General features: G+C 40.6%; 1 protein-coding gene and 1 non-coding gene across 2 annotated transcripts in view; both read left to right on the top strand.

The window, feature by feature from the left end:
- Window positions 1–24650, top strand: part of LOC135086207 (glutamate receptor ionotropic, kainate 2) — a 45666-nt gene extending 21016 nt beyond the window's left edge. Inside the window, exons 6-16 of the mRNA XM_063981006.1 lie at window positions 2836–3048; window positions 3862–4065; window positions 5851–5955; window positions 6728–6864; window positions 9882–10005; window positions 13782–13979; window positions 14481–14681; window positions 15263–15446; window positions 22159–22286; window positions 23207–23317; window positions 24518–24650. Of these exons, the coding sequence (XP_063837076.1) occupies window positions 2836–3048; window positions 3862–4065; window positions 5851–5955; window positions 6728–6864; window positions 9882–10005; window positions 13782–13979; window positions 14481–14681; window positions 15263–15446; window positions 22159–22286; window positions 23207–23317; window positions 24518–24571 (1659 nt within the window). The 3' untranslated portion in view covers window positions 24572–24650. The remainder of the gene's footprint in view (window positions 1–2835; window positions 3049–3861; window positions 4066–5850; window positions 5956–6727; window positions 6865–9881; window positions 10006–13781; window positions 13980–14480; window positions 14682–15262; window positions 15447–22158; window positions 22287–23206; window positions 23318–24517) is intronic.
- Window positions 14361–14433, top strand: Trnaa-ggc (transfer RNA alanine (anticodon GGC)). Its single transcript has one exon. It is a non-coding gene; the product is annotated as a tRNA-Ala (tRNA).
- Window positions 24651–24938: the final 288 nt, after the last annotated feature.

Raw genomic sequence — 24938 nt, 5'->3', positions numbered from 1 at the left:
CCAGATCGCATCTCTTGGGTCTTCCGATACTGATACCCTTGCTTTACCCTTTTTTCGGCACAATAATTAGAAGCCCCTTATGCCAGTCATCTGGGAGTTCCTCTTCCATCCAGATGTTTTCGGCGACAGGTGTCAGGACGTCGACGGCGGAGTTTACATCGGCTTTCAGCATTTCTGCGGTGATAAAGTCGAGTCTGTGGGTCTTGCCAATTTTGAGAGACAGGATAGCCTTGGTCACTTCGTCGCGGGTTGGTGGGTTAACGTTGACGTCGAGCACCCTAGGTGGAGTAGAGTGTCTCAGGTCCCACAGTGTCTCAGGCGTGGTGGTGGCGACTGTTACACCGGTAGGGCGGAAGATAGGATAAGATATTATCATCATTAATAATATGTATTAACAGGATTTCATATTAGTAAATGGTTATTTTTGCTTAATAAACGTTATTTAGTTAATCATTCATTAGTAAAATTACAGTTCTATTGATTACCCGGTGACAAAAGTCGGGGTAATCAAGGTCGGGGTAGTCAAAAAATTAAGGTTTATCCTGAGCCCTGCCCAATCTGTAAGTTGAATCCCAAATGTTTTAATACACAAAAATGCGGTTACATGGACCATTATTCCTGTACATTCTCAAATACTTTCCATGTAACGAAACCTAAAAAAACAGGATAGAGTAAATCAACCGTGCACTGAACCAAGGTCTGGGTAATCATATTCTTAACTCGATAACTCCGAAATCTTGCAACGAATCGCATTACCGGACACCTCGGCACGGAGGCCACCACTAAAGGTTCACGGGGGAGGATAGAGCTCGTTTCTAAATTGCGTAGCTAAGGACGTAGGCGCACATTAGCGACGTGTCGGGGTAATCACGGTTAACGCCCGGACACAACTTCAAACAGTTATTTTACAAAACCTTTTAGTAATATAGTTATATCGTATTTAATTTATCAATGTTTATTTAATCAGTAATCGATTACATAAGCATTGAAAGCGTTAATAATAACGGATTAATTTATACGAGCAAATTTGTTCTGAAATCGGGAGCGCGGACACGTCGTGGTAATCAATTTTTGACGACTTACGATTTTTTTTTAATTACTTAATTAACTATTATTAACTATCTCTGTGGTTTAACAACAAGAACCAAAGTTATACTATTAGATAAAAATATTTGTTACTAAAATATTATGATATTCGGGTACTTTTTGGCCTCGGACACGTGATTTTCTTGGCCGGTGGAATGACCCTTAAGCCATCCAAGAATTCCCACCTGGCCAGATTGTCCTTACTACGGCCAACCTGCGTTCGAAGTCTATTTAAAGACTTCCAGGTAAGCCAGGGGAGCTCATGTCCAGGTGGAGGACTCTCAGAAGGATTTGATGAGTGCTACTGACAACGCCACTCTTGTGGCGGAGTTTTGGGCTGACATTGTGTAGGTTTGTTGTCGACACGAAAAGAAGAAGAAGAACGACCTTCCTGACCCGAATGTAGGCCTAACTTAATATTTCATTAACCTCTGCGATAATGCTCCTGCAGCGGAGATAAAATGACCTGATGATGGAAGAAAGATGATGGAGTGGGCAGGGCACATAGCTCGTGGAGACGATGGCCGTTGGGGCAGGAAAGTTCTCGAGTGGCGACCACGGGCTGGAAGACGTAGCGTGGGCAGGCCTTCTACTAGGTGGACCGATGATCTGGTAAAGGTCGCGGGAAGAGCCTAGATGCGGGCAGCGCAGGACCTTTCATTCTGGAAAACCTTGGGGAGGTGTTTGTCCAGCAGTGGACGTCATTTGGATGAAACGAACGAAGAAAGAACTGTTTGCAACCCGATCGAGCTACTGTGCACCTCTTTGAATGCGACTTTCCCTCCCACTTACCTGCACACCTCCCGGCGCTCGTCCCGTCCGTAACAGAGCGTCAATGTGACGTCAAAGCCGCCAGGTGCGCGATAACTCGATCGGGTTGTAACTTCCTTCTCAAAGTATGTAACTTAGCATCTATCGCAGGCTATCGTTTTAGAGGTGACCAGTACCTCTAGTAGGAAAAACTTTCGAGTTCGTTTCGTTGCGTATTCAAAGTGTCATCGAAAAATTTTGTATGAAAAATTAAACAGCGCCCCCTATATTATAGCCGCCCTAGGGGGCGCTGTTTAATTTTTCATACAAAATTTTTCGATGACACTTTGAATACGCAACGAAACGAACTCGAAAGTTTTTCCTACTAGAGGTACAGTTGGTGCCACTGTAGAGTAAGGTCACGTCATTTGCTAGTGGCGAAGACAGTGGCTCCGATTGGTGAGTGCTGAAGCCTGAAGCGGTTCCTACCGCTTCCTGGTGGGTGCAATGCGATAGTCCTCCTGGACTATCGCATTGCACCCACCAGGGTGACGTCGCTGTAGAGTAGGGTCATGTCAATCACCAGTGGTGCCAATAAAAATAAAAAATATAAAATGCCAGTATAAAATCGATAGTCATTATTCATTATCCTCATCCATTATCATTTCAGCCATAGGACGTCCACTGCTGAATATAGATCTCCCCCAAAACCTTCAATGATTTTCATGTTGACTGATTGGTAGCGGCCTGCATCCAGCGCCTTCATGCTACCTTTATGAGGTCGTCTGACCTTTTAGATGGACGTCTCACGCTGTGTTTTCTAATAAAATCGTGTAAAGGTGCTATTCCGAACATGAGCTGTCAACTGCAACTGCCGACAGCATATGCACACAAATTTTTGTACTGCGTGGGAATCAAACCCGCGACTTCTGGCATACCTAGTAGTTCTTTACGAACTAAAACGGCCGAAAATAAATGACTTGATGGTCTCCTTTCCAGATAAAAGCCCACGGCCTAACAGGCCCGATAGAGTTCAAGAACGGCTCCCGTAGTAAGTTTAACCTCCAGCTGATGAGGCTGGCAGGGGGGGAGGATGGGGGGGCGGTCCTGGCTGGTCACTGGGACTCGGCTGAGGGGCTGACGATCACCGACCCTGCTGCGTATAGGAGGGACCCCCCGCCTAATGTTACACTGACTGTGGTCACTGTTGAGGTGAGATTCTTTATCAAATTACTATTTTTTATCTTGGCCTGCATCTCACTTGATGGAAAGTGATGATCAGGCCAAAGGTGGAAGCGAATTCTTTTTTTTTCACCGAGAAATTCTTTGCGCATACCCACTGTGGGAATATCCTCGCTAGGAGGGCGGAGCCTACCCACTAAAACCCGACGGTGTTCTCCGGGGCCGTTGTAACTATGCCGCGAGTTAGACCTAATATTGGACATTCGTCCGTGACTAATTAGTCTAACTACCTTAATATTGTTCTAAATAGAAATAGATTAAATTAAATTGAATATTGTGTCAAAATCAGCTGTACGTTTAAGTTTCACATTCTGTCAAAGTCCACTTTTGCATGCCGTGGCAGCCTGTAATTAAGATAGCAACTAGTCCTAAGACAAAATTATGTATGTAAACCCCTTTGCTTGAATTTGTGTCTGTCTTGTTGGTTGTCCTAATTAAATAAATAAATAAATATTAGAACTATTCTACTACTAGCTATTGCCCGCGGCGTCGCCCGAGTGAAACTAAGATCGACCTACCTACTTGAAACATGTTAATAATGATGTTGGTTTTTACAATGTTCTCATGTTTAGCAAGATCTACATCAGTATTTTGACCGATTCAATTCGGACATAGTGCGAAATCGCTCTAAAAGTATCCACTTTTTCTTCACGATGAAGCCTAGACTGTAAACTGTTTGTATGCTATGCTATGCTATAGTTATTTTTACCTTTAGACATTGCTATTCCCTTTAGACAGGGTCTACAATGTAAGGTATTGAACTCACCTTCATTCTTCCCACAGGAAAAGCCCTACGTAATGGTGAAAGAAGGCTGGAACCTCCAAGGCAACGCCCGGTTCGAGGGCTTCTGTATAGACCTGTTGGCCCGGGTGGCGGCGAGGGCCGGGTTCCATTACCGGCTGCGACTCGTCCCGGATAACATGTACGGGGCTAGAGACCCGGATACGGGACAGTGGAACGGGATTGTGAGGGAGCTGATGGATAGGGTAAGTTTTAAGCTTTTATTTCGCTTTGACAAACCTCATATAAGCTGGCGCAACTATCATCCGATAAAGAGTCTTTTTTTTTAATCGAAATGTATTTTGTTTATTATTATTGAATGTATATCATTATTGTTAATTAATTATTTTAGTTGAATTTTTATAGTCTTAGAGACTTATTTATTTGGACATAATTGTGTGCTTTCTGTTTCACCGTATGTTGCATGCCAATTGTCGTTGGTTAGATGTGTGAAACGGACATTCATTGTTTATCACTACTTTGTACCACATTTACCGCAATAAAGAAATTCTATTCTATTCTATTCTATTCTATTCTATTCTATTCTATTCTATTCTATTCTATTCTATTCTATTCTATTCTATTCTATTCTATTCTATTCTATTCTATTCTATTCTATTCTATTCTATTATATTCTATTCTATTCTATTCTATTCTATTCTATTCTATTCTATTCTATTCTATTCTATTCTATTCTATTCTATTCTATTCTATTCTATTCTATTCTATTCTATTCTATTCTATTCTATTCTATTCTATTCTATTCTATTCTATTCTATTCTATTCTATTCTATTCTATTCTATTCTATTCTATTCTATTCTATTCTATTCTATTCTATTCTATTCTATTCTATTCTATTCTATTCTATTCTATTCTATTCTATCATATCCTATCCTATCCTATCCTATCCTATCCTATCCTATCCTATCCTATCCTATCATATCCTATCCTATCATATCCTATCCTATCCTATCCTATCCTATCATATCCTATCCTATCCTATCCTATCCTATCCTATCCTATCCTATCCTATCCTATCATATCCTATCCTATCATATCCTATCCTATCATATCCTATCCTATCCTATCCTATCCTATCCTATCCTATCCTATCCTATCCTATCCTATCCTATCCTATCCTATCCTATCCTATCCTATCCTATCCTATCCTATCCTATCCTATCCTATCCTATCCTATCCTATCCTATCCTATCCTATCCTATCCTATCCTATCCTATCCTATCCTATCCTATCCTATCCTATCCTATCCTATCCTATCCTATCCTATCCTATCCTATCCTATCCTATCCTATCCTATCCTATCCTATCCTATCCTATCCTATCCTATTCTATTCTATTCTATTCTATTCTATTCTATTCTATTTTATTCTATTCTATTCTATTCTAATTTGCGAGGGCTCTTATAGGTCTAGCACATAATTCAGTTGCCTGCTGGGAGCGGCACGGGAGGGCGTTTTTTGTGTCTCCAAATGTCATAGAGACTTCTGATTTGTATGCTCTGTTATTGTCTCTGCTCGTTATAATACGTCAAAATCACCCCTCCCGTGCCACACTCATACCTCAAGCACTGACTGAGAAGCGCTAGACCTGCAGTTTACGGGACTATTCCCACCTCTCGTTCCACCGCTGCAACTCCTGTGTAGCCAGGATCTACAGCTTGACCTCCAATACCCCACCAGTGAAGGTCAAGTTTGTCCCGGGGGAAGTTAAACTGCCAGCAACGAAATTAATCAGAAGGACATGCGAGGAGTTCGAAGATAAGGTTCGACTTCGAGGGCTCTTGTTACTAACCAATATTTGATCCCTCGACGACGAGGTAGATCGACGACCTCATAAAGGTAGCAGGAAGGCGCTGGATGCAGGCCGCTACCAACCACGCGATATGGAAATTATTGGGGGGAGGCCTATGTTCAGCAGTGGACATCCTGTGACTGAAATGATGATGATGATGATTTTTGATCTCTTTCAGAAAGCGGATATTGCAGTGGCCTCCATGACAATCAACTACGCCAGGGAAGCCGTCATTGACTTCACCAAGCCTTTCATGAACCTCGGCATCGGGATTCTCTTCAAGGTTAGTAATGATGCCCTTTTTGACGTCACAAAATTGCATATTTTTTTTAATTTTTTTATTTCTGTGTACCCATTCACATGTAAGTAATTTATTTTTTAGTGTAGCAATAAAAAAATTTTCATTTTCATTTTCATTTTCATAACCGCCATCTGGGAGGCCATTGGGTTATTTATGAAAGCATCTTTGATAGAACAGAGTTATCCGTTATCCCACCATACTTTTCCGCTACTGCAATTCCTATACCAGAATCTACCACATGGACTTCAATGAAACGCAACCTAACCCATCTTTGAGAGAACGGAGAGGCAAAACCACTTAAGACTCATCAATAAATAAAGCATATTATGGTAGAGGGGTCTTTTGGTTGGATCCCTATACGTGCCATATTGATTTCCCTGTTTTGCATCCTGGCTTTTTGAATCCAGCATCTGCCAGCGACCTTTCCTTTCTGCTACTTTTTTTTCAGCAAAACGACTGTCTTAACAGCTGTTTATCACAAACCACCCTTTATTTATTGCCATCTAGAGGACACGTGCCCCACTATTTTTCACATAAATCACGTTATAGCAAATTCAAATTCTTTATTATTGTGTAAGTCCCTTTTGAATACTTATACACGTCCCAATATAGCTTGTCCTACTTCTACTTCGGAACAGCTTAAAGTACTGAGAAGTGGCAGAAGAAACTCAGTCACCTCAGTTAGCCTGGCACTGAAAAGTGCAGAAGAAACTTAAACTCAGGTAGCTAAAAATACCATTATCTTCTCTTCCAGGTCCCGACTTCCCAGCCCACCAGACTCTTCAGCTTCCTCAACCCGCTGGCGATAGAGATCTGGCTATACGTCCTTGCTGCGTATGTCCTGGTGTCCTTCACTCTATTCGTGATGGCCAGGTTCTCACCATACGAGTGGTAAGTAGGGTAAATCGACTAGTTACTGGCCACTTAAGCCTCTTGGCCAATTCAAAGCTTTACGGTTTCTTAGTGCGATAACTTATTAACAAAAAACAGACATCAAATTGACCAGGAAATCTTACTTTTTAACCTTATGGCTTTATGAAGTACAATTAAACACTTTTTGAATGTAGATTTTTATTTAATTCAAAAACATACGAATAATCCTAGTTATTGGCCATAAAATTCTGTAACTGGCCATATGCATGCTAGTTACTGGCCACTGAAAAAAATAATATATTACAGCTAAAGAAATCAATATAACATGAAAAACACAATGTTATCTAAAACTGTATGAGATCAGTCGTGAAACAATATAATTTACTCATAGACAAAGTGAATATTTCAAACCTAGGAGCTATAGTTTCAATATAAATCTCAAATAAACAAATAAAAACAAAACTATCTAATCAAACCCTTGTTTTTTGGCTTCTTTATAGACAGCAGCAAATAAATAATCCACTTCATCATCAGATGAATCAGTGTTACTCTAACTTTATCATCATAAATGACACAAAAAGGAATCGTCATCCTGTTCTGGTACATACACTCTATGAGCAATTGGAATACAATTCAAATGATACTTTTCTTGGCATTGATTACATTCTATAATTCTCTTTTTGATAGGGCACAAGCAAAAATCTCTACGAAAACGAATCCGTAAACGAATTAATGTCGCTGACATAGCAGACAATAGGCAGGGCATATAGTACGCAGAACTGACGGCCGATGGGGCAGCAAGGTTCTGGAGTGGAGGCCACGTACTGGAAAGCGCAGCGTAAGCCGTCCAGCCACAAGGTGGAACGATGACCTCATGAAGGTAGCGGGAAGGCGCTGGATGCAGGCCGCCTCTAACCGGCCATTGTGAAAATCATTGCGGGAGGCCTATTTTCAGCAGTGGACGTCCTATGGCTGAAATGATGATACGGAAGTAAGCGCAAACGGTAGTCTTTCTATTTGGCGTTTGTCCTGCCTTTTGGGCGAATTCAGTGTTTTTTGGTACTTCTTGGCACATTGAAAATATTTGCTGCTTGTCGAATGGATCCTTCCTTGTTTTCTATAAACTTCAAGGCCTTGTTAAGATCTTCTTGAGAATACTTTCGTCGCTTTGATGCAATCTTGTTTATTTAATGGATGTCTGTGAAACAAAAAAATGGTTAGTTTAGTTATTGACACTTTGCTTTTAGTTACTGGCCACCTATGCCAGTAACTGAAATTTATGGATAGAAATAAATGATTTGTAGCCAGTAGATACTAAACTTTAAAAACATTACAAATACGGTGTATTTCCGCAGAAATTCGATGAGCATAGAATAATTTAGTTATTGGCCGGTCTGGCCAATAAACAAAAATAAATACAAATTGTCATTCAGTTACTGGCCACCCCTCAAAACTGAGGTTTTATTAGATTAACTCTAAATATGCTACTGTAATATTGAAACTTACCGTTTAAAAAACACAATAGCACTGCAAACCACTGCAAAACACTGAAAACTACTCCATATTACTATTTTTGAAATAAATCCGTCCGTTAACAAATACATTACATAAATACTTCGCCGAGGGCGTCCGGGTACCAACTGTCAAAAAAATGCTGTTAGAATTGGCACTATGGTCAATAACGGGAAAAAAATGAACTAAAATGAAACCTGATTAATAAAGCAGTTCTTTATAAAAAATACAGATGGCCCGACCTGCCCCGTTTCTTATTTTGTGCCGACAAAGTGCAGTATGGCCAATAATTGACGTTGGCCAATAACTGGGTAGTTTACCCTATAGCTACGGGACTATTCCCACCTCTCGTTCCCACCGCTGCAACTCCTGTGTAGCCAGGATCTACAGCTTGACCGCCAATAAAAACCCAACCAGTGAAGGTCAAGTTTGTCTAAGACAGGTATGGCAAAGGTATAGATAGATAGATAGAAGATAAGATTAATATTATAGGCCAGCATCGCAGATCTAGCTTTGTTAATATTATAAATGTGAAAGTTTGTGTGGATGGATGGAATAGAAAAACTAAAATCCATACAGGCAAAACATAACTAGCTGTCATTCCGATGTATTAGCAACCTGAAGTGGCAAAGGCAGGGCACATAACACGCAGAGCTGATGGCCGATGGGGCTGAAGCAAGGTTCCGTAATGGACCACGTACCGGCAAGTGCAGATTGGGACGTCCACATAAAAGGTGGCCTCATAAAGGTACCAGGAAGGTGCTGGATGCAGGACCTACCAACCGGCCAATCTGTAAATCATTGGAGAAGGTTGTTGTTCAGTAGCGGACGTCCTGCCAGTGGCTGAAATGATGACTATTTCAAGATCATCGTCCTCCTTCAAGAATTTCCACAATGATCGGTCCTGCGCTACGAGCCAGGTACTTCCCGTGACCTTTACCAAATCGTCCGTCCACCTAGTGGGGGGAGATCTGCCCAGACTACATTTTCCAGCCTGTGGTCACCACTAAGTTTACGTAAATAGTGTTCCTCCACAGACTGCGGTCATAAGCTGTGTGGACCGCACGATGCAAGCTTCCGTCTACCGATTTCCTTACCGCGTCTGACCATCTCGTCGGTGCCCTATCCCAATAGACTAAGAGCTGGTGAACGCCAGATCTACGTCATTATATAAAAGCTAAAGGTTTAGGATAAAATGTTGTGAATTATGAAGTTTGGGTCATCGTGGCTTTGGCAGCTATTTTAAAAAACTGTCTGGCAAGGAGTTAGAACTGTCAAAACTGTCTGGCTGGTGGTGGGTTGAAGTTCCAACTCCTTGCCAGATAGTTTTTTTAGGATAGCTGCCAAAGCCACGATGACCCAAACTTCATGATTCCCCAACTCATTCTATCCTACATTGGGAGCATACGCTGACAAACTTTCAGCTTTTATAAAATGACGTAGGTCTGGCGTTCACTAGCTCTTAGTCTACAAGATAATTTGTGGCCGATAATACATTATTATTTAATTATTGAACATTGCAGGTCAACCAGTACCCACGTCTGCGGGCACGAGACGAAGCTCCTGACGAACCAGTTCAGCGTCTGCAACTCCTTCTGGTTCATCACTGGCACTTTCTTGAGGCAGGGCTCTGGTTTGAACCCGAAGGTAAGCTTCGTTTGTATTGTGAGCGTCACTGGCCACGGCTCGGCATAGAGAGATATTCTAATATAAGAGTACGAATACGGCAAAGAGAGATTCCTATATTACCTAAGGATTTGGGGCTAGGATTCTTAGGTAAATCCTTTGGCCAGACGGGTTGAAGAGGCCTGATATTCGCATATTTAATTTTGTTTTACGATATTCCCGGGAATAGTGGAGGTGGTCCTTATTCTATTAAGCTAGAACCGGGTGAATATCCCAAGCACGTTTTTTACGCGGCGGAGCTGAGAATCGATGGGAGAAATGTAACTAGAGCGATGATTTTTTTTCTGTATATAGTTTAAACAGCGTTTTACACGATAGCAAAGTCTTCAGGACAATAGGTAGTTATTTTATGTACTAAAAAAAATTTCAAAGACCCAAAATCTAATAGCGGTGGCGTGTCCTAACTCTATTTCTACTCATAAATTGTGTTATTCCTTCTTTCTCGGGGATTCTAGTAATTTAAGAATAGTATAGCCATAAAATACATTAAATAAGACTTCCAAATGATATGAAAGAAATGTGATATTTCATAATTTAAGTGTTTTAAATAGCCTTTCAAAACTGTCCCACGAAAAAAAGCAATTACAGTGGCTCAATTTCGACACTCTCTTACATCTCCAAAGAAGCTTTGAGAGACGTAGAGTTCTTCTTCCCTGCATCACACAGCTGTGTCCTCCTGATCGGGCTATAAAGACTTGCGACTTGTGGTATTGTTTTTCCAGCAGACCCGTAAATATTTGTATCAGCGGCACAGGAATACAAAATTTTTCAATTTCGCTGACAAGTGTATGAGTGAAAGCTACTTACTTAGATGCTAAACGATTCTTTAACATGATTAAAGTTTGGTGTTTTGTTGTATCTGCATACAGAAATTATTGATCAGAATTATAGTTTACTTTATAATTTGAATTTTGTTACAGTTTTTTAATTCCGGTGGCGCAATTTCGGTGGTTCCGGTGGCGAATCTATTGCCAGGATTGGTCTTATTGGCTCTGGAGCATTGTACCTAGGTCTACTAAGGTCTCAGTCATAAATACAATATCGTCAGTTAATCGAAGTTGTGTGATGTACTCGCCGTATCTTGATACTGAGCTCGGTCTAGCTCAGAAGCTTGAAAACCTCTAAGTGGGAGGTAGTGAAGACTTTAAGAGATTATGGTGTCTCCAACTCTGAACCCTCGCAGCAATCAGATAAGTTTCGAGTTGTGATCTTGGGGGAGGGCTGATATGATGAAGTTTTCATACAAATACTTCAGAAGTTGCATGTTCGTTCGTTCGTTTCAGCCAAATGACGTCCACTGCTGGACAAAGGCCTCTGCCAAGGTTTTCCATAATGAACGATCCTGCGCTGCCCGCATCCAGGCTCTTCCCGCGACCTTTACCAGATCATCGGTCCCCAAGTAGGAGGCCTGCCCACGCTACGTCTTCCAGCCCGTGGTCGCCACTCGAGAACTTTCCTGCCCTAACGGCCATCGTCTCTACGAGCTATGTATCCCGCCCACTGGCTCTTGATTTTAGCAATTCTGAGAGCTATGTCGGTTACTTTGGTTCTCCTGCGGATCTCCTCATTTCTGATTCGATCACGCAGGGAAACTCCGAGCATAGCCCGCTCCATCGCCCTTTGGGTGACCGTGAGCCTTCTTATGAGGCCCATAGTAAGCGACCACTGATTTCATAAGCTCAGTTGTGATTTCATTATCTCCTGGTTCATACCTTGTTGTTTTTAATAGGGCATTCTAATCTCGCTCAAGCTTAAGTCTAGGATAGCTTTGCTAAAGTGTCGGGATAATCTCGATCTTCAGCCTAATTACTAGTAGTGCTTCTTAATCTCTCCTAGCAGCTTAGGCATTTACCAAAATGGTTCTGCTATCCTCATTATTCATGTTGGTATATTCAATTTGGTCCTCGCAAATACATACTTTCGATTTATTACAAAAAATCGTCTCTATAATACACTTTGTATCAGCGTGAGGACTTGGATAGCTATTTATACATCGATACTAAGCAGAATCTTAAAAACAGATGAGAATAGTTCTGAAACAGCTAAAATTTCCCTAGACTCGTAGGTAGCAATCTATTCTGCCACTCGAGCTGAAAATTCGTGGGATTTTGGAGCTGCATTGGCACTGGTCGTGGCTTAGACTTCATCAGTCGACATCTTTTGAGCATCTTTTATTCGGCATTCTTCTATTTCGGTGATCACTTCTTCTTCTTCCTCAGTCCCTCACTGATGAGGATCGCGACCGCAGATAGTGTTCTTCCATAGACTGCGGTCATAAGCTGTGTGCTGATCGGAGAATGCACATGTGATTAAATTGCCTGTTCGTCTAAAAATGATTACTACATTTTGATTTTCGCAGTACTATTAGGGTAAGCTCAGTACGCTTTTACAGTTCTGGCATGTTTTTCTAGGCCTTCTCTCTCCATGAGGCTGGCTGGATTTAGTCCTCCGTTTCTTAATTGTACTACTTTCATTTAACTCACAAATATGTAATGTGTTAGTTCAGTAGCTGGTATAGATCTAGAAATATCTTCATACTTAATTTCCAGTTTGCATGGTCTTTAGCGAATAATTAGTTGCGTAATTCTGAGTGTAGGATAGGTATGATACCATCATGAAAACTTGGCTAGCCTGGACCAACATTTTTACTTATGGAAGATAAACCTAACACTAACCTGGGGCAGTTGGTCGCCCTCCCGGGACTAGAGTTGGTTTCTGGGTTTGAGGGTCATGTATGATGTCTTTGTGATGAGTCTAGAATAACGGGGCTGTTGGCGGCTAGAGCCAGAAAGTTTTGGATTTGTTCTCTATGGAGGGATTCTGCCGTTATCACCATGCTTAGCAGGCTGGTTGGTAGTGCCAGTATGGTAGTATAATACCTGGAAAGATGCTGCAGCCCACCCTCCAGTATTTTGATTGCTTAGTCGGCTCTTACGACTCACATGGGAAGATCTGATGCTTTTTTAGGGTCACTACACAGGCCTGAATATTGTTTTTAATTATAAACATCTTTACTGGATAATAATACTTACTTGATTACAAATAAATAAGTAATTTGAAACAATCATCCATAACATTCCGAATTCCACTGTATAAATAAATTTCGGTGGATTGGTTCTTAATTCCCGTGGCTCAAATACAATTTCGGTGGCTCTTGAGAATTTCAAATTAACATATTTCGAGAAGTATTAATAATATTTTGATCTCTACCATATTATTGAATAATACAAGTTATTTACTATTATTTCTGCCACAAAATAGTTTTGGAAAGTGGAAATTAAAATTCGCCACCGGAATTAGGCAAAAATCGAGTTTGTTGATATTCACCCAACCACATGATCAGTAACCTTGCTCACAATTATGTTTTGTAAACACAACGGGAAAGCGCTCGGCCTGAATCTCAATGAAAAACAAGATATTATGTGATGATGAAGCGAGCTTCACTCGCTATCCTCAATAACAAAGGAACATAATTTCTCCAACAGGCGAAATTAAAGGGGGAAGAAAGAATGGTGAAAGACCAGACGGAAAAGAGCTAGACATATACAGGGTGGAAACGATAATTTTAAGTGATGCCGTGTACGAAATTAGAAATACTATGTATTACCAGTATTACTAAATTTCTGGATAGGCCAAATCCTCGATATGCTTTTGGTGAATTGGAGGGGCTAACAATTTGCAGCCTAATGATAATGTTTATGTACATACTGGCGATTTCATAAGCATGTGTTTCCCAGGCGACCTCCACCAGAATAGTGGGCGGGATCTGGTGGTTCTTCACCCTCATCATCCTGTCCTCCTACACGGCGAACCTCGCGGCCTTCCTGACTGTGGAGAGGACAGTCCTCCCCATACAGAGTGCCGCGGACTTGGCCGCCCAGACCAGTATACAGTACGGCACTCTGAATGGGGGCTCGACGATGACGTTTTTTCGGGTGAGTTCATTTATTTATTAACTAGCGGCCGCCCGCGACTTCTTACGCGTGGATCCCGTTTTTAATTGTTCCGTTCCGTTGAAAATTGGAAATCTCGATTACGCTACATTTGAGCCAACCGTGGCGCCCTTAGGCCCGAAATCATTTTGAAGCATATATGGCATAAGAACATCTTTTAAACAAAACCAATACCATGTGAATCAAACATATTTTTACATATTTTATTTCATTTTAAAGTTGTATACCTCTAAATAAAACACCTTAAATAACTATCAAGTGTAAAGTGGACCGGTAAAATTATGCTTTGACGGCGCGGTGGCGGCGCGGCGGCGTCGTGTGCAGGAGCGCTTACACTTGAAAATTTCGACGGGTTCATCCAGTGTCTAAGTAGCTCAGTTGGAAGAGCAGTCGCCCGGCAAGCGAAAGGTCGTGGGTTCAATTCCCGCCTTAGGCAGTTCGATTGTATCAAGTTGTTTATTTAAAACTTTAATTTCTTTTTAGGACTCCAACATCGACATCTACCAGAAGATGTGGCAGCACATGTCCACAGCCTCCCCTCCTGCTCTCGTCTCGTCATACGAGGAGGGGGTGAGGAGGGTGTTAGGAGGGAACTACGCGTTTCTCATGGAGTCGACGATGCTGGACCATAGAGTCCAGAGGGACTGTAACCTGACGCAGATCGGGGGACTGTTGGATTCTAAGGTAAACCAATTAATTAATTTTAGTAATTACTTACTTCACCACCAACACCCGTAATTAGAAAGAAAGAAAGATACATTTATTACAATGGACATCACACAAATACAGGCAATTACATAGACATGACAGTGGCACAAAATAATGGAAGAAGAAAAAATAAAAACAAGAGTAAACTGAGCAGTGCCACCCTTCCACCAACAAGATGCCCACTGCCACGGGACCCCACTCAGCATATGCCGTGGCCCACGGTGACGAAGGCCACGGCGCTGGTTTTCAGTGTGCCCCATGCCGAGTGAGGGTCACAATTCAAACATTCACAGTAATTACAAACGATGGTTGCTTATGTGAAGCAGCAAATCGAATTCACAGTGTTGAATAGAGCTCTGTGATTGGTTTGTATGTGACCCTGTGCGTCCAAGCGCACTGTGAGACCTCATAGTAATCTTTACGTAAGTTGCTGATGGTGAGAGCAGACGTCCGGCAAGCGAAAAGTCTTTGGCTCGATTCCCACCTCAAGCAATTCGATTTCTTCAAGTAAAAGATGCGACTTGCTAGATTTTTTTTATAGAAATTCTATTTCGCAGGGCTACGGCATAGCGACATGGAAAGGCAGTCCATGGCGCGACAAGATTTCCCTGGCCATCCTGGAACTCCAGGAGAAGGGAGTCATCCAGATCCTGTACGACAAGTGGTGGAAGAACACAGGAGACGTGTGCAACAGGGACGGGAAGGACAGTAAAGCGAATCCTTTGGGTGTGCAGAATATAGGTGAGTAATATCTATTTTAGCACATAGCTCGAAGAGCTGGTATGGCCGCTGGGGCAGGAAAGTTCTTGAGTGGCGACCACGAGCCGGGAGACGTAGCGTGGGCAGGCCTCCCACTAGGCGGACCGACGATCTGGTGAAGGTCGCGGGAGGTGCCTGGATGCGAGCGGCGCAGGACCGGTCTTTGTGGAAATCGTTGGGAAAGGCCGTTGTCCAGCAGTGGACGTCTTTCAGCTGAAACGAACGAACGAATATTTATTTATGAATTTAAAAATCTTTATTTGTACAAACACAAAAAAGCTGTACAAAAATATCTTTTAACGGAGAATCTTTTTCTTGGTTGGAACCCCCTTAATACCCTCTTAGCTCTTGGTCTGGTGGAATCCTTTGACCACTCACTCACCCCATCTCACCTGATGGTAAGTGATGATCAGGCCGAAAGGTGAAAGCGAGCTTCATGAATCCTCAACCACGGAGGATAGATTGATTTAAGGCTTGATTGAGAGGACATCCATTGCTGGACTAAAGCCAGTCTTCCCCAAATATTTCCACAAAGACTTTCTTGCGCTGCCCACATCCAGGTGCTTCTCGCGACCTTCACAGTTCGTTCGTCTTATAGGTGGATATATGTAGATCTAAAGCCCGGTCTCTGAGCACGTCGAATTTTGTCCAATGACTCCAAGCTACCCATCCTTATCGCTCGCGCGTAATTATGTTGCTGTCGCGCTCGCACACTCACTGCGGGCGCCCGTCGCACAGTCGCGACAGCAATATAATTACGCGCGAGCGATAGGGATGGGTAGCTTGGGGTCAATAGACAAAATTCTACGTGCTCAGCGACCAGACTATACACGAACATAGCTGTGGCCTGCAGCTTTTTAACAGCAACGAGAAAGCTCTTTTCACCTGAAGGAAAGTGATGATCAGGCCGAAGGTAGAACTAAACTTCACCTCAAACCCTCAACCACAAAACTGGCTTTATAAACCTCCATCTGCAGAAACACAACTATTAATATATTGCTATAGCGGTCTTTTTTTTCTTTTTTTTTTCTCTTTATTTTATTTAGGAGCTTAGATCGATACAGTCGTACATGTCAGCTCCATCATAACAAAAAACTTAGTATCTAAATCAACTTAAGACTAGAAATAGCAAAGTTTATCACTACTCTGGCTGCCTCTGATGACGGCTCTGCTAGGAAGTTAGACAATAAACCAACATCGTGTTTGTTAACATTGAGAATACTATACACAGTGTCTCTAAGGTGCCGATTCCGGTCACACTCCATCAACAAGTGAAACACATCATCTATTACACCGCATATTTCACAGTTCGGGGTGTCTGTAACTTTCATCAAAGTCAAAAGTCAAAGTCAAAATTTCTTTATTTGTTTGGACTAATAAATAGTTCTTACAAATCGTCATTTGCTCTTAAGGAGCCTCTACATGTCTCATAATCTTTTTACCCTACCAGCGCTTCGAGACCAACATTTGGCAAGTGCTGAGAAGAAGCGCCGCAACAAACTCAGTCACCACTGTCTGCCGGTTAATATAAATAAATAGAAATAGTAGTAGTAGGTACATTCGATTCAGGAGCAGTTCACTGAATTTACCATGCATTCTTGTATGGTGTATCTTATAAGAATGGGTATACAAGATTGCGTGGTATATTAAACAAGGTAGTGACGTGCTAATATCTAGACTTACATATTAAGATACTAGTAGAAATGACTCGCATACATAAATTTGAATAACTTGGATTGACCAGTCCCCGAAAGCAGCGCCTGTTCACAGACATGACGAGTGAACCAGCCATCGCTTCACTCGACCATATTAGAGGGAATGTAACGACCCGCCTCACTACGCCACCACCCCAGAGACATTTTAGTGAGAATGACAATTCCAAGTTATCTCTTTAAAATAAAAAAACTAATAATAAAGCTAAGTAACAGTCCAGATTGAGAAGCATGACACTATAACATTTGAGAAATTATTATGAGTTTATACATTACTTTTCATTTTAATTCTTTTTAGTGCGAGCATGAGAGGACCATAATCCTACTCCCAGGATGACTTATCATTAAGAAAATCTCGAGTTGTATAATAGGCTTTTTTAAGCATGTGATCTTTAACTATATCTTTAAATTTATTATACGGTAGCTCTTTATATTTATCAGGGACTTTGTTATAAAAATGGATACCTTGTCCCATAAAAGAGGCAAACACTTTATTAAGTCTAAAAGCGGGTATAGCCAATTTATTTTTATTTCTAGTGTTAATTTGGTGAATATCACTTTTCTTTTTGAATTCAGTAATATTTTTTTGAATAAATAGAATACAGTTTAAGATGTATTTTGAAGCGGCCGTGAGAATGCCAATTTCTTTAAACAATTCTCTAAGGGATGCTCTTGCTTTCATTTTATACAAGTATCTTATCGCACGTTTTTGCAAAATAAATATTGTTTCAAAATCTGCAGCTTTGCCCCATAGCATGATTCCATATGACATTAGGCTATGAAAGTAGCTAAAGTAGACTAAGCGAGCTGTTGAAACATCTGTTAATGACCGTATCCTTTTTATTGCAAAAGCCGCTGAGCTGAGCTTTCCCGCCAGAGTTTCTATATGGGGGCCCCACTGGAGTTTTGAATCCAGGGTAATTCCCAGAAATACAGTAGAGTCTACCAGATCGATTGCATTATTATTAAGTTCTATTTGAGTACTAACTGTTTTTACGTTAGGCAAAGAGAATTTTATACATTTTGTTTTCTTTGCATTGAGTTGTAAATTATTTGTAGTGAACCAACTTAAAACTCTTGTTAGTGCATTATTTACATCGTCAAAGTTATTTTTACTTCTGTCGATATTAAAAATCAAAGATGTGTCATCAGCAAATAACACGATTTCGCAAGAGTCCTTAACAAAATATGGTAGATCATTAATGTATATAAGAAACAAGAATGGACCCAGAATGGACCCCTGCGGAACTCCCATTTTCACAGGTGACCCAGAAGACAAAACACCATTTATGTCAACTTTTTGAACTCTAAAGTTTAAATAGGATTGTATTAAATCCAAAGCTGAGTCCTTTACCCCATAATAGTGCAGTTTGCGAATTAGCGTTTGATGTTCTACGCAGTCAAAAGCTTTTGAGAGATCACAGAAGACCCCTAGTGCATTTTGAGAATTCTCCCAAGCCTCGAAGATATGTTTAAGAAGTGCAACCCCAGCATCGGTGGTGGAACGACCCTTGGTGAAACCATATTGTTCACTATGAAATAGTTTATTAGAGCCAAAGTGAATCATAAGTTGCTCCTGTATGATTTTTTCAAAAATCTTGCTCAGAGTGGGCAAGATAGAAATGGGTCTATAATTGCCAGGGTCGGTTTTGCTACCAGACTTAAATAATGGCATTAGTCTACTATGTTTCATGAGGTCGGGGAAGATTCCCTTCTCTATGCAATTATTGAATATTATCGCTAACTGTGGGGAAATTATATCAATAATGTGTTTGACTATCTTGACAGAGATGCCCCAGATATCAGTTGTACTCTTTACGTTTAAAAGATTAAAAGTTTTAGTGATATCTAATGGAGTAATATGTTTAAAAGAGAAGTGCGAGTCACAGGGTGTCACGTGGGTTTTCAATATTTCTTCGGCCTCGGAGGGAGATGACTTTAAGTTGGCAGTTGTTGCTGAAGCTATATTACCAAAAAAATTGTCAAAAGCTTCCGCTACATCTTTATCTGCAGATATCAAATTATCGTGAACTTTGAGAGAAAAGTCATTATCTTTTGGTTTTAGTTTACCAGTCTCTCGGTTGATAACATTCCAAGTTTCTTTTATTTTATTACTGGCGTTCCCTATCTTGTCCCGAATATAAAAGACTTAGCCATGAAGCAAACTTTCTTAAAAATTTTTGAATACTTTTTTACATGCTCAAGAAAAGATATACTATTATTATACTTTTTCATGCCATAAAGTTCATAATATGAACGTTATATTATAACGTATTTCGACTTTTGTATATTCCCTTGGTAGCCCAGTCACTAAACTTTGATTTGGTATTTGGTTTTAATGGCTTTACCGTAAAAACTTTGTCATGTTCGGTTTTAATACATTCGAAAAGGTTATTGTAAAGAGCATCTGGGTCTCCCTGCACATACGGGACTAAATGCAATTTATTTTCAAGATTATTTTTAAAACGTTCTAGACGACTAATGGTTACAGGTCTACATACGGCATTTTTTTTACTTTTGTTATTCAAATTATTACAAATAAATTCTACTTTAATACCACAGTGATCTGACGTAAGATTGTGTATGACAGCTTTATTGTCAGGGACACAGCTAGAGAAAATATTATCTAGACAAGTAGCTGTGGTTTCCGTAATTCTAGTTGGTTCCTTAAATTGACTAAACAAGTTAAATGACTGAAAAAGGGAAAGTAGTCTTACAGAATATGATGATGAGCTATCTAGTAAATTGACGTTAAAATCTCCACAAACTAAGACCTTTTTGTTGCTGTTACAAGTTTTATTAAGAGCATCCTCAATAGCCGCTTCAAAAATACCAAAGTCCCCAGAAGGGGGTCTATACACACATACAATGATGTAACTCTCAAGCTCGACACAGGATATTTCGACAACACGCTCAACTGATAGCCCTACTACATCTTTGCGTTCTTTATATTTAATATTATTTTTCACAAATATTAAGGAGCCTCCGTGAATGGCAGACTTCCTGAAAAACGCGCTACTTAGCTGATAATTATCTATATAAAAAGAGCTTTCATATTTCTTTAGCCAGTGTTCGGTAATACACATTACATTAATATCAAAACTTTTTAAGAATAGCTCTATTTCTAAGACTTTGCTGGCCAAGCCTTGAATATTTTGATGAACAATCTTGAATGTTCCGGGCTTGGCCTTTGTCGAGTGCCTCAGTTTAAACAACTAGTAGTAGGTACAGTCATAATATTGTTACTATTTACATACTGAGATATCAAATTATTAGTACCCTGACTATGATCAGTTTTATGAATATAATTACATTTAATATTGTATGCAAACAATGAGGCTAATTTATTCTTAAATTTTGTAGAGAGATACATTGTATCTACAGTCAACTTAAAGCTAGAAATAAATTTATTTACGTCAAAAAGTAAAAGTGCGTCGCTATGACGATAAGTCAAGTTATACATAAGTATATTTAAATCAAATATGTTCTTGTTTATCTTATTTAGATTATACCCTGAATTTACATAGGGTAAAGTACACAAAATTATCTTAAATTTTAACCTATTTTGCAAATTTAATAGTTGGTCAATATTTTGAATTATACTCTTTTTATCTACAGAGTAACTATTACCATACATTATAATTACATTGGAGTTCTCATCTAATTCTTGGTTTTTACCAATTTCGTGAATTATCTCTGTCAGAAACCTGCCTGGATAGCAATAATTCAAGACCTGTGTATTCAAGTGCTCCCTGAGCATAGAACCTAACCCCTGACCAAGCTGATCAGAATAAATAAAGGTTTTCCCTCCATTACCGGTATCACTAATTTTTTTAAACAAGGCAGTTTCATTAGTTTGGGATTCAATGAATAATATGTCCTGCGCCGGCTCAGTTTGAATAGACTTTGGTATTATAGTGGGCTGAAGGCCATTAATACAGTTACAAGACTGTTTTTTTGATACGGACTCAAAACGCTCAGTGTTGTAATTGCATAGGTCAACAAGTTTGGAAGTGGCCAGTACATGTTCATTGATTTGTTTCTGTGCAATTTCATATCGAGATTTGAACTGTTTAAGATAAAGTTCCAAGTCATCTATTTTCTCATGTAAGATTAAAGTATTATCATCGTACAACTTTTTGTTTTGTTCTATTTTTAAGTTGTATGATTTAAGCTTTTCTTTTAAAAGATTTTTTTCTTTCATTAGAATTGACTGTTTAGGTAAACTACGTTGAAATTTAATTAATTTTTTGCATTTTTTGATAAATTTCTTGATTTTAATATATTTTTTAAGTTTATTATTACTATTAAATTGATATTTTACTGCTGGACCGGAACAGGACACATCACAGGTCAAGTCTATTATGGGTATAGTTGGATTCTTCGATTCATGATCATTGTTCATCAATTCATTATACAGGCTAACGGTTGAGTTGAATTCTTGAGCCTGTTTTTCTTCCTCCATAGATTTTATGGTTTTATGTGACTCACATAGGCTCTTTTCGAGGTCATGGATGCGATCCAAAGCCTGCTCATGAGTGTTGTTGCATTCACTGAAGGAATTCACCGTTTGTTGCAATTTCAAACATTGTTCCGCGAGGTCCAGATATTTGCCATGAAGCTCGGCAAGCTCATTCTTCAGTTGTGAGTTCCTGTTTACAACTTTTTGAATCTCCTGTTCACTGTCTTCACGTTCCCGGAGAATCCCGTTCATCAGATATTTAAATTTATTAAGTGGAATGTGGCCAGATCGAAGCCTATGAGCAGTTATTGTATGTAATCTATCAAAACAAGTATTGGCAAACCAGGGCACCCGAGGAGGTTCTGACTGTAGCGTTTTGTACCATTGTAGCGGTCTTAGAACGTACCCTACCACCAACCAAACCGACCAGAAAATGCTCTTTTTGGGAATCGAATCCTGAGTCTGAGATTTGTCTTACCACCAGACCCAGGCGGTGTTACAAAATTATTGTTTGTTACAGGTGGCGTATTTGTCACACTTCTGTGTGGACTAGCACTGGCCATAATGGTGGCCATTTTAGAGTTCTGTTGGAATACGAAGAAGAACGCTTCGCAGGGGAGACAGTCTCTGTGCAGTGAAATGGGGCAGGTTAGTTTTAACGTGTGCATTTGTATTTTTTTTTATCCACAACGAGGAAGCTCTTGGCCTGTATCTCACCTGATGGTAAGTGATGATCAGGCCGAAGGTGGAAGCGAGCTTCACCCGGAATCCTCAACCACGGAGGAACTGGCTATCTTACCTCTAACTGCCGGAACACAACAATGCTGTTTACATTGTTGTTATGGTGACAGACTTAGGTAAGATGGTAGTAGCTAGCCAGGCGGACTTAGAACAAGCCAAACCGAACAGAAAAATCTGCCCCCACTGGGAATCGAACCCGGGAGCTCTGCGTCTGAAACAGGTGGTCTTACCACGACCACAGAGGCGGTTGTATGTCTTTTAATACTCGCATCAAATAAATACTTTCTTTCTTTCTTTCTTTGGTATCATACAGCTCTATAAACATCAAAGGAGGTAAACCATAAATCATCATCATCAGGTCATAGTCTCCAATACAGGAGCACGACCGTCTCCAATTTACCAGAGGCAAATGGAGGATTTGGCCTACACTCCCCACACTGGCCGAAAGGTCTTACGAAAACTGCTGAACATGGACCTCCCCCAATGATTTCCACAATCGCTGGTTGGTGGCGGTCTGCATCCAGCGTCTTCCTGCTACCTTTAAGAGCTCGTCGGTCCACCCTGTGGGTGGACGTCCTATGTTGCGCTTTCCGGTACGTAGCCTCCACTCCAGAACCGTGCTGCCCCATCGGCCATCAGTTCTGCGTACTATGTGCGACACTTCAGCTTGCTAATCCGTCGGGATATGTCAGCGACTTTAGTACCTACGTTTACGGATCTCCTCATTTCTGATTCAATCTAGTAAACTGAGCATAGGCCTCTCCATAGCACGCTGTTTGAGCTTATTTATAAGGCCTACATTTCCCTAATACCTAATTAATTTCCAGGAGCTGAGGACGGCCATGCGAGGCGGTTCTTCCAGCAGAACAGTCCTCAGACCTGGATGCTCGAGGTGTTCCCCAGCCACACACGTGCCTCCAGCGCCCAACCGATATGAGGTGCGTTTTGTTGCATGCAGAACTTTTATTTTGTATCTTTCTTCATCATCATCATTTCAGCCATAATATCGCTGTGCAAGCGACAAGTTGAAGTGGCAATGGGTAGTGCACATAGTACGCAGAACTGACGGCTGATGGGGCAGCAAGGTTCTGGAGTAGAGGCCGCGTACCGGAAAACGCAGCGTAACCTACAAGGTGGACCGACGACATCATAAAGGTAGCAGGAAGGTGCAGGCCGCTACCAACCAGGCGCAGTGAAAATCATTGGGGGAGGCCCATGTTCAGCAGCTGTGGACGTCCTGTGTCTGAAATGGTGATAATTTTATGAAGTTTTTATCATTTAATTTATTTTATTTGTATTGTTTTATTTATTTTAAAACAGGTGACATGGAGTCCCGATCATTACTGCCGAACGGAAAGGGTAGAATCTGATTTTGGAGTTTTGGAAGAGGTATACATAAATTAATAATGTATGGTTGCGTTGCTAAGCGTAGCTATTGAAGCAAATGGTTGGTATTTAGATAACTATGTTCACTCTAGATTTCGAAGGGATTATTACAAAAAATTAAACGGGCGTTAAATACTTGTTTAGTATGGAAATTACATTTTAAACACGCGTTTAATGTCAGTTGAATTTTTTGTATAACACTGTACTATGTCTTTAGAGCAGAGACACCTTTATTCACCAAAATAGACTGCTAGTACACAAAAGGTAGGAGTAAATGTACACAATTTTCAAACACTAGGGCTTATATGGTGAGGATTGGTAGAAAAACACAATACACACAGATGTTGATGCTATTTGCTAGATAATCACAAACACCAAATAAAAGTTTATGGTAAATGAGAACTAATCAGTACAAATCAGAACGAATTAGTACAAATCAGTACGCATTAGTATCAATAAGTACTAATAAGTACAAATCACTATCAATTAGTACAAATTACTACGACCGGTAGGAATTAGTACCATTTAGTACCTACTCAGTACTAATTAGTACCGTTTAGTACTAATTGATCTGTCTACCCCCAGATCCAAAACGCGCCGAGCAACACAGTAGAACTAAAGGAGCTGCGGTGGTCGTAGCGGAACACTTATTTCATTGAGAATTAGTACTAATGAGTACCATTTAGTACCAACTCAGTACTAATTAGTACCATTTAGTACCAATCAGTACTAATTAATCTGTCTACCCCCAGATTCAAGACGCGCCGAGCAACACAGTGGAACTAAAGGAGCTGCGGTGGTCGTAGCGGAACGCGCGGCGAGGTCCGGCCTCTGCGCCAGCCTCGCCGGCCCGCTGCGCGCACCATTCGTTCCGGCGCTGCCAGCACTACAGTAAGTTTTTAAGAGCCTTTAAAAGTCATAATAATCTCATAGAACTCATTTATTTTTGCAAATAGGCTTTTAAAAAGCACTTTTACACGTCCCAGTGTTAACCCTACCACTGCTTCGGGACAATAAATGGGCCAGTGCTGAGAAGAAGCAGCGCAAGAAACTCAGTCACTATTATTATTATTTTAAAGGGACTAATTCCACCTCTCGTTCCCACCGCTGCAACTCCTGTGTAGCCAGGATCTACAGCTTGACCGCCGGTATCCTTCCGTTTGGCCAAATTAC

This window comes from Ostrinia nubilalis, chromosome 30 (genome assembly GCF_963855985.1).
Source record: "Ostrinia nubilalis chromosome 30, ilOstNubi1.1, whole genome shotgun sequence".
Taxonomy (NCBI): Eukaryota; Metazoa; Arthropoda; class Insecta; order Lepidoptera; family Crambidae; genus Ostrinia; species Ostrinia nubilalis.
The sequence above is the reverse complement of the archived record's forward strand: the minus strand, read 5'-3'. Positions and strand labels throughout refer to the sequence as shown.